General features: G+C 45.0%; 1 protein-coding gene across 2 annotated transcripts in view; it reads right to left on the reverse strand.

The window, feature by feature from the left end:
• QDPR (quinoid dihydropteridine reductase) overlaps positions 1–12,684 on the reverse strand; it is a 34,049-nt gene extending 21,365 nt beyond the window's left edge. Inside the window, exons 1-5 of one of the 2 annotated variants that reach the window (XM_073574631.1) lie at positions 12,468–12,684; positions 11,647–11,739; positions 10,013–10,109; positions 4,734–4,874; positions 624–732 (exon numbers count right to left, since the gene is read on the reverse strand). In XM_073574631.1, the coding sequence (XP_073430732.1) occupies positions 624–732; positions 4,734–4,874; positions 10,013–10,109; positions 11,647–11,739; positions 12,468–12,566 (539 nt within the window). In that variant the 5' untranslated portion in view covers positions 12,567–12,684. The remainder of the gene's footprint in view (positions 1–623; positions 733–4,733; positions 4,875–10,012; positions 10,110–11,646; positions 11,740–12,467) is intronic. The other variant, XM_073574630.1, reaches the window with a different exon arrangement.
• Positions 12,685–16,764: the final 4,080 nt, after the last annotated feature.

Here is a 16,764-nt window from a genome sequence, read left to right on the forward strand (position 1 = left end):
ACTCATTTTAATGAATGGGTAAAGAAAAACATGTAAAAAATTGTGTAAAAAAAAATGCACACGTTTTATGCTCCATTTTTCCTGCCAATGTGTCTGCATTTGAAGCAGATTTGCAGAAAATTTTTCTTCTACAAATAATGAACACGTGCACATACCCCTATGCCCATTGTTATGGAACGGAAGGATAAAATAAAGTTATGGCTTTTGAAAAAAAAAAAAAAAACAAGAATGGAGCAACAGGGAAAAATAATTGGAAATCTGAAAACTGCAGTTATAGGTGGTTTTTGGCAACAATGACCGTTTTACTGCTGACAGCTATGATCATAACCTGCACTGGAGTGTGTTTCTGGGTATTTATTGGGGACTTATTCTGCACAGTATTCATGCACTTCATGCCATGCAGGGTTATTATTACTTGTATTGTAAAGCATGTCTATCATAATTGGTTAGTTTAGATGTACAAGCAGGTCTGCCATCTTCAGATCCGCCGAGTGTTTGTCCTGTCTCACAACCAATATACTCGAGCCTAGCACACAATGTGGAGAGACTCCTCACTATTTGCTTCAAGTATCAGGAACATATTCACGGAAAATCAATATCAGACAAAGCAAGAAGCAACTTACGGCAAGATGGCTACAGCGGCAGAATTCACTGGTAACCCGCTCTTCTCCCCACCGAGGCTTTGGCACAGTTGATGTACTGCAGCTTTCGCCATTCCATAGGCAATCATTCCTAAAAAAGACAATCATGAAAGTTGCCATTTTCTCTAAAAACATCAAACAATGTTATTTTGCTCGGATGCTATTCCATTTCTGCAATGCTTTACGTTTAACACCAGTGTTCTCAGCCATGTCTGCTTGTGAAGCTGCAGGCTTTGAGCTCGGTGGACATTCTCTGTGAAACATTCTGTCTCTTCTTCCTTGCCCTTTGTTGTAGCCTGCGAGTCTTAAATCACACAATTGTGTTTTTCAAAGAGAAAATATATCGAGGGAATCTACTCCAAAGAAACCAACACGATACCTGAGGTTAATACCAACCCGCTCTAGCCATAGCTGCCTCAGTGCCAATGAGTAGGTTAGCAGTGGAGCAATATATCATTAATATTAACGATTACACAAAAGGTTTGTTAGTAGCATGTAACCTTAGTGAAGCAAATGAATCAGTGTGATGCACATAGATTGGCACAGGAGCTGTACACATAAAACATCTTCAGTGGTGCTACTTAGACCTAAGAAAAAAAGATTTCTTCTGCTCTGGTCCAGTGTAGAGTCTGGTTTTCTGTGGCAGCCAGGCCAGAGTAGTCCACCTCCTCTGTGGCAGCCAGGCCAGAGTAGTCCACCTCCTCTGTGGCAGCCAGGCCAGAGTAGTCCACCTCCTCTGTGGCAGCCAGGCCAGAGTAGTCCACCTCCTCTGTGGCAGCCAGGCCAGAGTAGTCCACCTCCTCTGTGGCAGCCAGGCCAGAGTAGTCCACCTCCTCTGTGGCAGCCAGGCCAGAGTAGTCCACCTCCTCTGTGGCAGCCAGGCCAGAGTAGTCCACCTCCTCTGTGGCAGCCAGGCCAGAGTAGTCCACCTCCTCTGTGGCAGCCAGGCCAGAGTAGTCCACCTCCTCTGTGGCAGCCAGGCCAGAGTAGTCCACCTCCTCTGTGGCAGCCAGGCCAGAGTAGTCCACCTCCTCTGTGGCAGCCAGGCCAGAGTAGTCCACCTCCTCTGTGGCAGCCAGGCCAGAGTAGTCCACCTCCTCTGTGGCAGCCAGGCCAGAGTAGTCCACCTCCTCTGTGGCAGCCAGGCCAGAGTAGTCCACCTCCTCTGTGGCAGCCAGGCCAGAGTAGTCCACCTCCTCTGTGGCAGCCAGGCCAGAGTAGTCCACCTCCTCTGTGGCAGCCAGGCCAGAGTAGTCCACCTCCTCTGTGGCAGCCAGGCCAGAGTAGTCCACCTCCTCTGTGGCAGCCAGGCCAGAGTAGTCCACCTCCTCTGTGGCAGCCAGGCCAGAGTAGTCCACCTCCTCTGTGGCAGCCAGGCCAGAGTAGTCCACCTCCTCTGTGGCAGCCAGGCCAGAGTAGTCCACCTCCTCTGTGGCAGCCAGGCCAGAGTAGTCCACCTCCTCTGTGGCAGCCAGGCCAGAGTAGTCCACCTCCTCTGTGGCAGCCAGGCCAGAGTAGTCCACCTCCTCTGTGGCAGCCAGGCCAGAGTAGTCCACCTCCTCTGTGGCAGCCAGGCCAGAGTAGTCCACCTCCTCTGTGGCAGCCAGGCCAGCGTAGTCCACCTCCTCTGTGGCAGCCAGGCCAGAGTAGTCCACCTCCTCTGTGGCAGCCAGGCCAGAGTAGTCCACCTCCTCTGTGGCAGCCAGGCCAGAGTAGTCCACCTCCTCTGTGGCAGCCAGGCCAGAGTAGTCCACCTCCTCTGTGGCAGCCAGGCCAGAGTAGTCCACCTCCTCTGTGGCAGCCAGGCCAGAGTAGTCCACCTCCTCTGTGGCAGCCAGGCCAGCGTAGTCCACCTCTGTGGCATCCTTGTCCTGGCATCCTAGATGCCTCTTGAACTTGACAGGCCCAGCAGCATCATGACGTTAAAGAAAGGAGAAGAGATCCAGTGCCACGGAAATTAAAAATCTTTATTGATACATATTAACAATTCATCCATATTGGCAAAGAACAGTAAAAACCACCAACGTCACGATGTGCATTGTGCTGGAAACTGTTGTTGAAAGACCCAGTAAGTGAAGAGATGCCAATGATGCCAGACCAAGGGTGCCACCGCAGACTTGAAGACCGCTGTCATGTAGGACTGGACTGGACACCGAAAGAGGGCAGCACAAATGATAATTTATTTCACTAAATATGTAACAAATTATGTAAGAAAGTATATAACAAATCAAACTTTATTTTTGTTTGCTTTTTAATCATGGATATTGTAATTAGATATATTTTCTTCTGCAATTTGTTTTAATTAGGCCAAACAAGCCTGTGGAGGACATTGCCCAACACATGTGTAACACATACCGTCTCCTCCAAAATGAGACGCACATGTCCCATAGACACAGAGACATTCCTGAGGGCCCCTGGATGTGGTTTCCAGGATGAGACAATGGGACATTATTCTTTATGTTGCACAACAGACATACATGGCCCTGACATTATTAGGTCTCCCAGCCTTCATTTCAGTCTTCATTTCAACTTCGTGAAGCAGGAAATCACTGACTGTTTCAGGACAAATGGCTGAGTCTACCAGGAGGCAAAGGTCTCTTTACTCAGGACACGGACACACTCACCATGTAAGTGGAGAAATCCTGAAATCAGATCTACAGAGACTACATGTAGGCCAGATCCTCACGGGGTAGCAATCTGGAGATGGTAATAGGTGTTACTACTCCCCAATGCCCAGAAATAAAGAGCAAATTAAAGCTAATAACATGCCAAGAAAACCTAATTTTTTCAAAATATCTAATATAAACTATATGTACAAACGTACTGGGATACCTGCACATTACATCTACAGGAACTTTGAGGACATCCCATAGTAAATCCATACTTATTACTAGGAGTTGGTTGCCCTTTGCAGCTATAAACAGCCATTACTCGTCTGGGAACATTTTCCCACAAGATTTTGGAGGTGTCTGTAGGGATTTCTGCCCAATCATCCAGAACATTTGCGAGTCTCACAATCGCTGTTCTAGTTTATCCCAAAGATGATGGATGAGGTTCTTCTTCTCGCATCAAACTCCCCCAACCATGACTTTATGGATCTTGCTTTGTGCTCTGGGAACAGTCATGGGGAACACAAATGGGCCTTCCCTAAAAAGTTTCCACGAAGTTGGAAGCTACAATTTTCAAAAAGGATTAAGACTTCCCTTCCCAGGAGGCAAGGGGCATATGCAGATCCCTGAAAAACCACCCACATAACGTTATCCCTCCTCCACCAAACTTTACAGCTGGCACAATGCAGTCGACAAGTAACATTCTCCTTGCATTCACCAAGCCAAGACTTGTCCAGCAGACAGAGTAGTCACTACACAGGACATGTTTCCTCCTGATGTTCAGCATTGTGATGCAGCTGCTCAGCCAGTGTGTTTGTGCCGATGTCAATGCCAGATGAGCTTTGGACTCTGCAGTTATGGAGTCAGCGGAGTGTTGGCGACCTCTGCTCCTCATTCGGTGACCCCGCTCTACAGGAAATGGTCTCCACTTCGGAGTTACTGCAGTTTCTTCCACTTCGTAATATTATCACTCACAGATGATGGGGAAGATTTAGGAGGGAAGAAAGTCATGATCGGACTTGTTACACCAGTGGTTCCTAATACAGGACCACGCTGTTATCAGTGAACTCATAAATCATCCTGTCGCACATCATATTCCACAGCACTTTACTGAAATTACTGCTGTACCCACTGGGGTTCACAATCTAAATCCCCTATCAGTTGGTCTGTGGACTGCGAGGGAAATCAGAATATCCAGAGCAAACCCATGCAAACACGGGAAGAACAAACTTCTTGCAGATGTTCTCCCAGGACCCCAGCGCTGCAAAGCAGTAGTGCTAACCACTGAGCCACTGTCCCACCTCACTCATTAGTAAACTCAGACCGTAAACCAAGAGGCCAGATAATAAACAACGGGGGAAATGAAGAGTTCGATTCGATGATTAAGATGGGTGTCCCAATACTTTTCTCCTTAGAATATATGTTTATTCATCCGTTATGCCGTTTATGTATTTTTTCCTGCGGCCAATATCCTGGCCTTTACCTGGAGTAGCGGATAATCCAGCATTCGCCCCGGATAATGTGAGCAGGCCGCCTTCTTTCAGGTGTTTCGTAGCTAGGTGACTGGAAATGGTCGATGTCCAAACACTCTGCTTCCACATGAGATCACAATTCTTATAAAAAGCTGAAAATCAAGAAAACAGAAGCGAAGGGAATCATTCAGTAGGTTTTTGCTATGTACTCTGAGAAAAGCGAACTGTAGAGACCTTGATTCCAGCGATCTGTCACTTACTGTGTTGCATGCAGCAGTTTTGATAGAATCCCTGTTTTCCCTTCTGTAGCAAAGCTAAGAATGCGGAGCTCTGTACATGGTCAGCAAGCTGTGTACATTGGCAGCTTGCTGACAATCAGTGGTAGTGGAGGAGTTACACAGATTAGCTGGACTGCTGTGATGTGACCCCTAGTCCTGTAGTGACATGCTTCTGCTGATAAAACACTGATTGTATTGAAATTACAGAAAATAGCCCAGTAAGTGACATCATTGGAATCAGGGTCTCTGCCCCTACATTATACTGCACTCAGATTAAATAGCAGACCCCTGCTGACAGATTCTTTTTTTCAAGCCAGTTGAATTAAGCTGAGATGCACATATGTTCTAAAGAGTTTTTTTTTTCCCCATAGTCATAATTGAGGCATGAACACCAGGCTGCAGTCCCTTTTTCTGAATGACTGGAGATCTGACAGAAACCCGGCGATTAAAGTATTCCATTCTCATATGACACTTGGATAACATGATATTTTAGATATGTTCCCGGATTTTTTTTTTATTATTCTTTTTAAATTACAGTGAGGAACCAAGCTCACAAAAAAAAAAAAAAAGGGAGAAGCTATATAGTTACACAGAAATCCTTCATTGGACTGGAAAGAAAGGACGTCCGGACCATCAGATGATCTTGCAGCTAGAAAAAAGCAAGTCAATTTGCAGGACCCTCGTTCTGCAGCAACATCGGTGGTCCGTGGCTGCTGAAAGGGAGCCCTGTGAGCAGCCTCCTACCAGAATCCAACGCGCCTCTTGATTTTTCAGCCCGGCACGGTCAGCATTGTGATGTGATGCAGGCACATTGAATCAGGTCTATTACTCCAACAAGGCGCTGGGGTCTCTGGCAGGTAGGAAGCAGCTCGCAGGGCACAATCCGCTGGACCGGGCTCCTGCAAATCATCTCACTTATTTCTAGCAGTTACCCATTGTGGCCGCAGCAGTCGGATCATTGATGGACCCGATGTCATCATTTGTGGTCCAGCAGACACCAGGGCTCCCCACCATTATTCTTTTCAGAAAGATGGAAAATCCCTCTAAAATCAATGACATATCCAAATCCACAGAGAAAAAAAAAAAGCTAGAATACTTTGCCTCTTACAGATCAATAGAGCAAATGCACACGGGTTATCGTTCCTGCCAACTAATGATTAACTACCGAAGACAGGGATCTGTGCAGCAACGTCCAGGCAATATTCAGGCTTTCAATGATAGAATACATTGCACATTTACTCACAATTGACCCAATTTACATCTAATATCAACCTTAACAGATTCTGTTTGGGTAAGAATACAAGGACAGAACAATGGAAAGGACACCATTGTAGGCATTTACTACAGGCCGCCTGTGCAAGCTGAAGATATGGATGAACTCTTTATGCATCAAATGGCCAAGTTCTCCAAAAAATATGACATAGTTGTCATGGGAGATTTCAACTATCCAGACATTTGTTGGGAATCTCTCTCAGGCAAAACTAACAGGTCAAGGAAATTCTTATCCTCTCTTGCTGACAACTTTATCTTCCAAAAGGTAAGGGAGAAAACAAGGGGAACTGCTACCTTGGATCTAATCCTTATAAACAGGGAGGAAATGGTTGAGGAGGTAAAAGTGGCTGGGACCCTAGGAGGTAGCGACCATGCTATTTTAGAATTTGGGATAACTAGAGGAGGAAGACCTGTGAAGACTCAGACGTCAAGGTTAGATTTCAGAAAGGCAGATTTTAAGGGATTCAGAAAGAGAATTGGAGGGATCCAATGGCTGGATATCCTTAAAGACAAAAATGTCCAGGAAGGATGGGAAATCTTGAAAAATGAAATTCTCAAAGCACAATTGTTAACAATTCCGAAAAGAGGGAAGAATAGGAAGCATTTAAGGAAACCAGGATGGATGAACACAGAACTCAAGCACATGCTAAAAAGGAAGAAAGAAATGTTTATAAAATGGAAAGAGGGAGGCATATCTAAAGAAGAATATAATGCTGTCTGCAGAACCTGCAGGGCACAAATCAGATTACTAAAGCTGACAATGAATTGAGGCTTGCAAGAGATGTCAAAAGCAATAATAAAGGATTTTGGGGATATGTCAAAAGTAAAAGAAAAGTCATAGATGCTATAGGATTTTTACAGGATGAAAATGATGAAATGGTAAGACAGGATGTTGAGAAGGCCGAACTTTTAAATTCCTATTTTGCATCTGTTTTCTCTTAGAAAGGAAATGTAACATCAACTGTTCTTCACTGTCCTATTAAGGGAATAGAAGAATCCAGGATATCTAAACAGAAAGACAGTGAGGAAACACTTAGCTAACCTAAATGAATTCAAGTCTCCAGGTCCAGATGAATTACACCCCAGAGTACTGAAGGAGATAGCAGAAGAAATGTTTGAACCCCTCTCCATATTCTTTGAAAATTCTTGGAGAACAGGAGAAGTCCCAGAAGACTGGAGAAGAGCAAATGTTGTTCCTATCTTCAAAAAGGGGAAGAAGGTGGACCCAGGCAACTATAGCCCGGTGAGTCTGACTTCTATACCAGGAAAGATCTTTGAACAAATTATTAAACAACATGTATGTCAGTACCTGGATAAGAATGAAGTGATTAAACAGAGTCAGCATGGGTTTGTAACTAATAAGTCATGTCAGACTAACTTAATTTCCTTCTATGACGGAATCACTGATTGGGTGGATCAAGGAAATGCTGTAGATATAGTATATCTTGACTTCAGCAAAGCAATTGACAAAGTATCTCATACAATCCTTATTGAAAAAATGACTAAGTATGGAATGGACAAGGCAACTGTTAGGTGGATTCATAACTGGCTTAGTGATCGGACCCAAAGAGTGGTCGTAAATGGCTGCACATCCAGTTGGAAGAATGTCTCAAGTGGGGTACCACAGGGCTCTGCCCTGGGCCCTGTATTGTTCAACATCTTTATCAACGATTTAGATAAAGGAATTGAGGGTAAACTGATTAAATTTTCTGAGGACACAAAGCTAGGAGGGATAGCTAATACTAGAGAAGAGAGAGAGAGGATTCAAAAAGATATAAATAAACTGGAGCAGTGGGCAGCAACTAACAGAATGGTTTTTAACAGGGAAAAATGCTAAGTACTACATCTGGGCAATAAAAATGAAAAAAGCATATACGGAATGGGAGGAATAGGACTAAGCAACAGCACATGTGAAAAAGACTTGGGTATACTAATAGATCACAGACTGAATATGAGTCAACAATGTAATGCAGCAGCAAAAAAGGCAAATGCAATTCTAGGATGTATTAACAGAAGCATACAGTCTAGATCACGGGAAGTCATAATTTCCTTCTACTCCTCTTTGGTCAGACCTCATCTGGAATACTGTGTCCAGTTTTGGCCACCACATTTTAAAAAAGACATCAACAAACTGGAGCAAGTTCAGAAAAGAGCGACCACAATGGTGACCGGTCTGCAAACCCTGTCTTATGAGGAAAGGTTGCAGGATTTGGGAATGTTTAGTTTGCAAAAGAGAAGACTGAGAGGAGACTTAATAACTGTCTACAAATATCTAAAGGGCTGTTACATTGTAGAAGGATCAACTTTATTCTCATTTGCACAAGGAAAGACTAGAAGCAATGGGATGAAACTGAATGGGAGGAGACACAGATTAGATATTAGAAAAAAACTTTTTGACAGAGTGATCAATGAGTGGAACAGGCTGCCACGAGAAGTGGCGAGTTCTCCTTCAATGGAAGTCTTCAAACAGAGGCTGGACAGACATCTGACTCGGATGATTTAGCGAATCCTGCTTTGAGCAGGGGGTTGGACCAGATGGCCCAGGAGGTCCCTTCCAACTCTACGATTCTATATACTGGCTACATTGAGTGATCAGAAATCACATTTTTTTCTTTTTTCAGTAAAACTGAAATAAAAAAAAATTATATTTAAAACAAAAAAAAAAAATAAAACAAAGCCCTTGTGTGGTTTCAAGAACGTCATAAAATATAACCCAAATAGTCCACATCTGGCTCTTATGAAAACAATTAGCATAAATTGGTACCAGGTGCACGTGTGGTTAAAACAGCTGACTCACTCTGAATTGTGGATTTTTTTTTATACATTCTCTGTGGTAACACTGGTATTGTCCCTTTAACGTTGAATAAGACATAAGGAAACGGCTAGATTCCCGAAAATTGGAGGAAAACATGTTATCTAGTACTGGAACAGGACAAAGCACCGACTAAAAGTCAGTTTCAAAGTCCGTGATTTCTGGACTGGCCGCTGGCTAACCTGAACACCGACTCAATGCGGAGCTCTGACCACCAACAATGCAGAATAGGGAAGCTCTGCAGCCCTGGCTTGGTGGAGCGAAGGTGCCCATGCTCATCCTCCATTCAGTGCCTATGGGAGTGCTGGAAATAAGAGAACTGCACTTGGCTTTCTCTAGCAGTCTAATAGATAATGACTAGAGAGCAGAGGTTGAGCATGGACATCTCCACCATATTCAATCCAGGGCTCTGCAGAGTCACAGGTCTATAAGAGTGGTTCTCCTGAAGAAGAGGCTGGTATGGACTAGAAACATGTTGTGAATAAAACAGAATAAATCAATGCAATCTCCACCAGCAGAGCAACATTTAGCCGCAAAAAAAAAAAAAAAACCTCTTCCAGCAGCTATGGCATACTAGACTTCAATAGGTGCGGTGTCCTCACACAAATCCCTACAGGTCAGCGCTACCTTCACCCTCAACCCGCATCCTGCTCCATACAGGCCTACGGACTCATCAAGATTTCCTGAGTTCTCAGGATCACAGCCATCGGCCCCCCATTCTATAGATGGGTATAACCCCTTTACGATTGCAGAACAAGACACCATTCAGGTAGCAAGAATCAGCGCGCTGTAAAACTTTCCACTACATTTTAGGCCAAGGAATAATCCCTCATGTTTTGATCCCTCCATTGTAAACATCACTAATAAGTTTGTGAAAAGTAGCAGGTGCAACATGAAAACCCTCCGTACCAAAACCCCATTTCCTTACATTTGGCCTTTGCAGACCCTCCTGCCCAGCCTCCGGCTACACACAAGATGGCATCCACCTTCTGTCCCCCGAGGAGCTGATCCACCGCTGAGCTGACCTGATGAAAGGAAGGGAGAAAGAAAGAAGCAATGGGTCGAACTCGCAACAGAACAATTCACATTCCCACTGATTAATGGGAAATCACAATACAGGTCAAACATTTATACAGAAATTATAATTATCTGCACTACGAGCAGCCAAATATTCAAAGTCCGAGACCCCCGAGGGTTCGCGTAATCCTCCTGCCTTCGGAACAACAAAGATTCCGAAGATTAAGCTCCACCATCTAACTAGAAGACACATGTCCTACCCGGACACCATGACCCGTTTATTGTCACTGGAAATTAAACCTTTCACTGTAATGTTTGCGATTTGTTTTTTATCTTCCCCTTCTTCCAAGAACTATAACTTTTTTTATATTTTAAGTAGGACGATGGTATGGGGGTTCTTTTTTTTTCCTTTTGGGACATGCAGTGGTTTTGTAATCCACATTCATTTTACCATAAGATGTACTAAAAAATGTGAAAAAAATATATAAAAAAATAAAGCAGCTTTGCCGTAGCTTTTCCATTTTCAGCAGTATTCATTCTGCAGAACCTACGCTACACAAATTATAATATACTATGCTGGACCCGAAGAAGCGAGTAATCGTGAAACGGCCGTTGTCCGGCTTTCACCTCCCCCAACATTCCTCTCACGTCCTGCTTGTCCTTTCATCTGTCCGTGGCACGGTTGTGAAATAAAGGCCATTTAACTTTTCAGCTCAGCCGGTGAGTGTTGCATTTTTTCTTTATTTACTATATATATGTTTGCATAACCGTTTTCTGAGATCCATATTTATATTTTTTTCTTTAAGATAAATATTGGATGAAAACTTTCATGGGAGGATGAGGAGGGCTTCTTTAATGTCATGTCAGAGGATGACCGTGGCATTTAAATGATCGGAGCTAGCTCTGGTCACTGCTAACTGTATAACACAGCCTGACCCAACACGTTAACACTTCATAGACATGAACGTCACATGTAGGAGAGCAGTTGAGGGACGTTATAGCCTGAAAATCTCATCCTAAATATAGAGCAGATGTACACACCGCCATGCTGAGCGGCACATGGATTTTATCACCGTGTCAATAAAAGGGGATAGTTTTAGCAACCCTTTTCACAAATTGATGCCAGCACTACGGTCAGCTGCAGAAATCCCTGACAATCATCAGATGACTGGCAGCTATTGAAGGCTTTTGGCATCACCTAATTAGGGACCCAGACACCATCCGGCTGAGCTAATGCACTGATCACAATAATATCTCCTGCATGATACATGTACTGTCTATAAAAGTGGAACGTTCCCGATGTATCCAACCACAAGAGACATCGTAGGGCCACAGCCACATGTAGGGACTCGAGGACGAGGTAGCACTTCTCAGATATCGTCACTGGATAGTTTGCTCTTACAGTAATTACATCGGACCTTTGATAGGAAATTAAATAATCAGAGCATCCGTTCTATCATGGTTGTCACTGTACACATCAGTCGGCATCCAGTAACCTGGGGCTGTGCAGACGCGATGTGGACAGACGGCCGCCCGCTGACTCACCACTTCTGCTTGCTCGGAGAAAGAATCGGACGGTTTAACAACAACGTTGGCATTTGCGGCTGCGTTTTCTGTTATGTCTATGGATGCCACCCACTGCGGGAATAAAAGGGAGACAGTAAAAGCAAGAATAAGGCAACATTATAAAAAGGGATACCAACATCTACATATAGCAAAAAAAAAAAGGGGGGGGGGGGAGAGAGACAAAGCGCAATAGGGTCTCATCCACGTTACAGGATAGAGTCTAACATGAAATCTGCTCACCTGGTTAGGATGAGATAAGAGCATGTAGGTAGCGGCTGCTGCAGATCCACAGGTCCTCAATGACCAGAAGAAATTATATAGTCAAAGGGAATTCATAGTTATATTCCGCACTAAGGCTGGGACAAATTCCAGGAGAATGCTGTAGGATTGCAGCGGTTTTATTCAACGCGTTTCAGGGGTCTCATGCCCCCTTCATCAGGAAATACCACACGGAATATAACTACGAATTCCCTCTGAATACGACATCTACATATAGGCAAATCTGGCATCTCAGCTGAGACTCCTGTTCTGCTCTATGGGACAGGTCTCCAGTATCCCAGCAATGGAAACAACTAGAATGGAGGCAGCAGGGCAGGTCCGCCATGGGGCACCAAAACTTGTGCTCCAAAAAAACTTTTTTATCCAGGACTGCCTGTTGACATCATCTACATGCAATCCATGGATCAGCTCTGCTACACATGCATCTGGGCAGCGACTCCTGGACACAGGTGACCACTGTACCTGTCCAGCACCACAGTGCCCCTATCACACAGAGGACACAGGAAAACAAAGCCACTCACCCAGTTCCTGGACTTGAAGTAGTCCACGCACCTGGAGCCCAGGGCGCCTCTGCCCCCGTACACCAGCACGCGCTGAGCATCACTAGCAGCAGCCGCCATCTGCACAGCCGGGAGAGGAAAGCGGCGCCGCGCCACACACTGTCACACAAGAGGCAGGCGCTGAGCCCGCCCCCTCTGACGTCACCCTGCCGTCAAACACGGGCCCACGCTAAAGTGACCTCGCTCTGACGTAGCGCGTTGTGATTGGACGCTGCGGGCAGCTGCTCTGCCTGGCAGAGTGGTCACATGATCCGCCCCTTAGTGTCTGTGTGTGTTTATGGTCTGTCCGTCACACAGTGGTCGCAGGTTGCGGCCGTCGCCGCTCTCGTATCAGTCTCTGAGCAGGGTGTCATCTATGGAGCGCGGCTGTAGCGTGGGCAGCTCACAAGCGGGGAGCGCTCTCCCCCTCTGTACCTTGAGACACCCCTTCTGTAGGGCTTGATGTTAATTTAGGGGTCTGAGGATAAATATAAATATAGGGTTTTGGTAGGAGGTATAATATTCATATAGGGTCTGGTGTAGGCTCTGATAAGGCTACTTTCACATTAGCGTCCCTGCGTCGGGGCGACGTACCGTCGCGCGCTGTGAAAGGCGTGCACAACGGGGGCAGCGGATGCAGTTTTTCAACGCATCCGCTGCCCCATTGTCATGTCCGGGGAGGAGGGGGCAGAGTTTCGGCCGCGCATGCGCGGTCGAAAATGGCGGAGACGACGCACAAAAAAGTAACGTTTTTGTGTGAGTCACGGCCGGCAAAACACGACGCATCCGTCGCACGACAGATGCGACGTGTGGTAATGCGTCGGTAATGAAAGTCAATGGAAAAAAAATGCATCCTGCGGGCAACTTTGCAGGATGCGTTTTTTCCCCAAAACGATGCATTGCGACGTGCGTCGCACGACGCTAATGTGAAAGTAGCCTAAGATAGGGTAGTCTGCTGTGGAATCGGAGATTAATATTGGGGTCCTGGTGTGAGGTCTGACATTAAAAGAATTTTTCAGTTTAAGAAGCTTTGTCTCCAGGATCAGACGCATTCCAGTGTTTTTATACCAGCAATCAAACTGTTAAATGTTTAATTCCCGATTTGGGACTAAGGCCGGGATCACACTATCGTGTGTGATGCGGGAAACTCGCACGAGTCTCTCACATCAACACCCGGAGCTGCCGCCGGCACTCGGGACCACAGCTGGGGCTGCATAGAAATACAGCCGCACACTCCGGTCCTGAGTGCCGGGTGTTGATGAGAGAGACTCGTGCGAGTTTCCCGCATCACACACGATAGTGTGATCCCGGCCTAACACACAGAAAAAAAAAAGCTTTAGAAAAATAATAAATTGCCATTTTTTGCTTTTTAGCCCCTTTTTAAATGGATAAATGACAATCACTGCAACTGTAGAGACTTAAACTCTAAAGCTAATATGTCATTCAGCCCCACTAGTGAATGCTGTAAAAACTATTACAACACAAAGACAGGATTGCTGAGCTCTTATCATCTCAAAATAAATTGAATAAAAACGTCACATGAATATAAGGATTATACCTATAAACTCCACAGTTCATACTGCAAAAAAAAAACCCTCAGCTTCCTCAACAAAAAAAATAAAAAGAGTATAGCTCTACAAATATAGCGAGACATATTTTTTTAAAATTACATTTTTATAAGATTTTATTGTAAAAAATATAATAAGATATTACGAAACTACACAAATTGGGTATTGCCATGTCTAATGACTAGAACTAAAATAAGGATGCAATTTATCAGACCCAGTAAGCGCAATGAAAAAAAAAGCCAAAATTGATGTTTAGTGTTATTGCCAGCAAAAAAATGTAATAAAAAGCTCTACAAAAAAAGTCATAAAATGGCACCAATAAAAACTATGTCCTGCAAAAAACAAGTCCTCATATACTCCTATCGACAAACATAAAAAAGTTGTGGCTCAATAGAGCAAAAAAATTTTTTAACCCCTTTCCATCATCCGTCGTACATGTACAGCGCAAGCTGGTAGCGAGTGCGTGGAGTGGATTCATGGGATGAGCTCACCCCATACCGAGCAGGCAATGCCTGTGCGTGGACCTGCCTCTAACAGCTGCAGGTGGAGAAGAGCTTTGTCTGCAAATGTTAGGCTGCGTTCACAAGTTGCGTTTTTTTCGCGCTTTTGCTGTAATTTTCCTCTGCAAAAATGCTAAGAAAATGCATCCCATACAGTCCTATGGGACTCTCATCGCGGTAAAATCAGCAGCATGGTCATTCTTTTTGCGGAACTCTCAGCGTTTCCGCACCCATAGGAATGTGTGACGCCCTGTGTCTTTACCACCACAAAAGGGTTAAATATGTACTGTTTTGTATGTGTTTTGTGAGCAATGGGAGTTATGCTTTCTCTTACACATTAGAGCTCCCATACACATTAGGCCCCATACCGTACACATTATGGCTTTCACATGTTGAATTTTAACACTCAATCTTTAGTACAGTTTACTCTCTCCTTCCCACACATGCACAGGGCTCCCTGGTACTTGTAGTCCCCCACAGCTCCTCGCATTACACGTCGGGGTCTTGTAGTCAATATTGTAGCGCAGCACCTCATACCCTTGTTCGGCGCTGCAAGGGTTAATGAGTGCTCCTGCCCCCTCGTGGTCGGGTGACCGCAGCACTCGCACACATCATCACTCTGCGACACCTGAGCTGTCTGTGTGGGGGACCCCGAGGGTGTGCTCCTGCTCTGCGGGCAGAGGCTGCCGGTGCTGCCTGTCTGCGTGGGGATGGCCGCTCTCCGTGCTCAGTACAGGGGAATATCCATGTTGCATCATTGCAGGAGGGGGACCCCGCAGTTTGCGTGGATTGCCCCGGAAGCAGAAACAGATCGAGCGGCCCAATACAGGCACCAGCCCTTCTGGCATTTGCCAGAAGTGCCCGATGCTCAGTCTGTCCCTGCCTGCAGGTAACTATTTTTAACAGCAAACTGGTGTCAATAACTTTGCTAACACACTGCAATGAAATTTAAATGGAGGCCAGAAATGGAAGAATTTCGAGTGCACTTTTTATATGTGATCCGTGTGACGGACAAACCACAGATTTAAATAGATGGACTTTTAGCGCTGTAATATGGAAAGGATCTGGCTGTATTCTGCAGTGCCAACAATCAAATGGAGCAGAAAAACGGTGTTCTCTGGATTGCTTTTTAAGCAAATAATCAGGATTAAGAGCCCCAAAAAATATTCCTGTCCCCTGATTCCTGGGGCTATGTCTAGTAATATCTGTAAAAGCCGCAGCAGCAAACAGAACTGGAATGGACCCTCTTGCTATATGCACTGCAGTCTGCCACATACACTGCCTAGCACTGATATCTATGCAGCTGGATTAGTCCTCAGAAGGACTGTTAGTTGAGATGGATATGTGTCAAATATTTTGTGGTATACCTACACTAACTAAGACACAAGCAAATCTATCCCTAGCTCAGCAGCAGCTCTACCTACACTGACTGATTCCAGAGCAGACTGTGACGAGCAGGGCGGCGCCAGGTCTGATATAGACCTGATGATGCTGTGCAGCCAGCCAATCACTGTAATGCCACAACCAACATGGCTGCGGAGTTACAGTGTGTGGCAGACTATCCCTGCATGTTCATTGGCTCTCTCAAGAGCGCCAAACATGCAGGGTGGGGATCGGAGCTCCTGCTGAGCAGCCCTGGAAATAGCGAGTTCCGAGCATCTCGAGCAGTGAGATGCTCAGGCGAGTACTGAGTAGTGGCGAGCATGCTCGCTCATCACTAGTACTAACCAATATGTCTCTATGCATATAACTGCCTGTTGCTTGTAAATGATACTGTGAATATTGTTCTTGTGCATTTATCTGTGATAATAATCTTTCCCGCATTTAACCCTGTTACATAAATAAATTAAAAGTAGATTGTTGATCCCGCCTGTACATTGACATACTTCATGGACAAGAGCAGTAGTAACACCCAGTTGTGAATTTTTTTTATCAATTTTTAGGAGGAACAGTAGAGGAACGGCACAATGTCAAGGTATAAAGGAAGATGATTTACACTCAGTGGTTAGCACTGTTTCTTTGCAGCGCAAGGAGTTTGTATGTTCTCCCCGTGTTTGTGTGGGTTTCCTCCATGCCCTCTGGTTGTGAGCCCCAATGGGGACAGTGATGGCAAAGTCTTTTAATGCTCTGTGGAATATGATGGCGCTATATAAGTGAGCATAATAAATACATGTAATACATTTTTTTAAGTAATGCAAGCATTTTAGTGAA

This window comes from Dendrobates tinctorius, unplaced genomic scaffold (genome assembly GCF_039654945.1).
Source record: "Dendrobates tinctorius isolate UK_male_01 unplaced genomic scaffold, ASM3965494v1 ptg000039l, whole genome shotgun sequence".
Taxonomy (NCBI): Eukaryota; Metazoa; Chordata; class Amphibia; order Anura; family Dendrobatidae; genus Dendrobates; species Dendrobates tinctorius.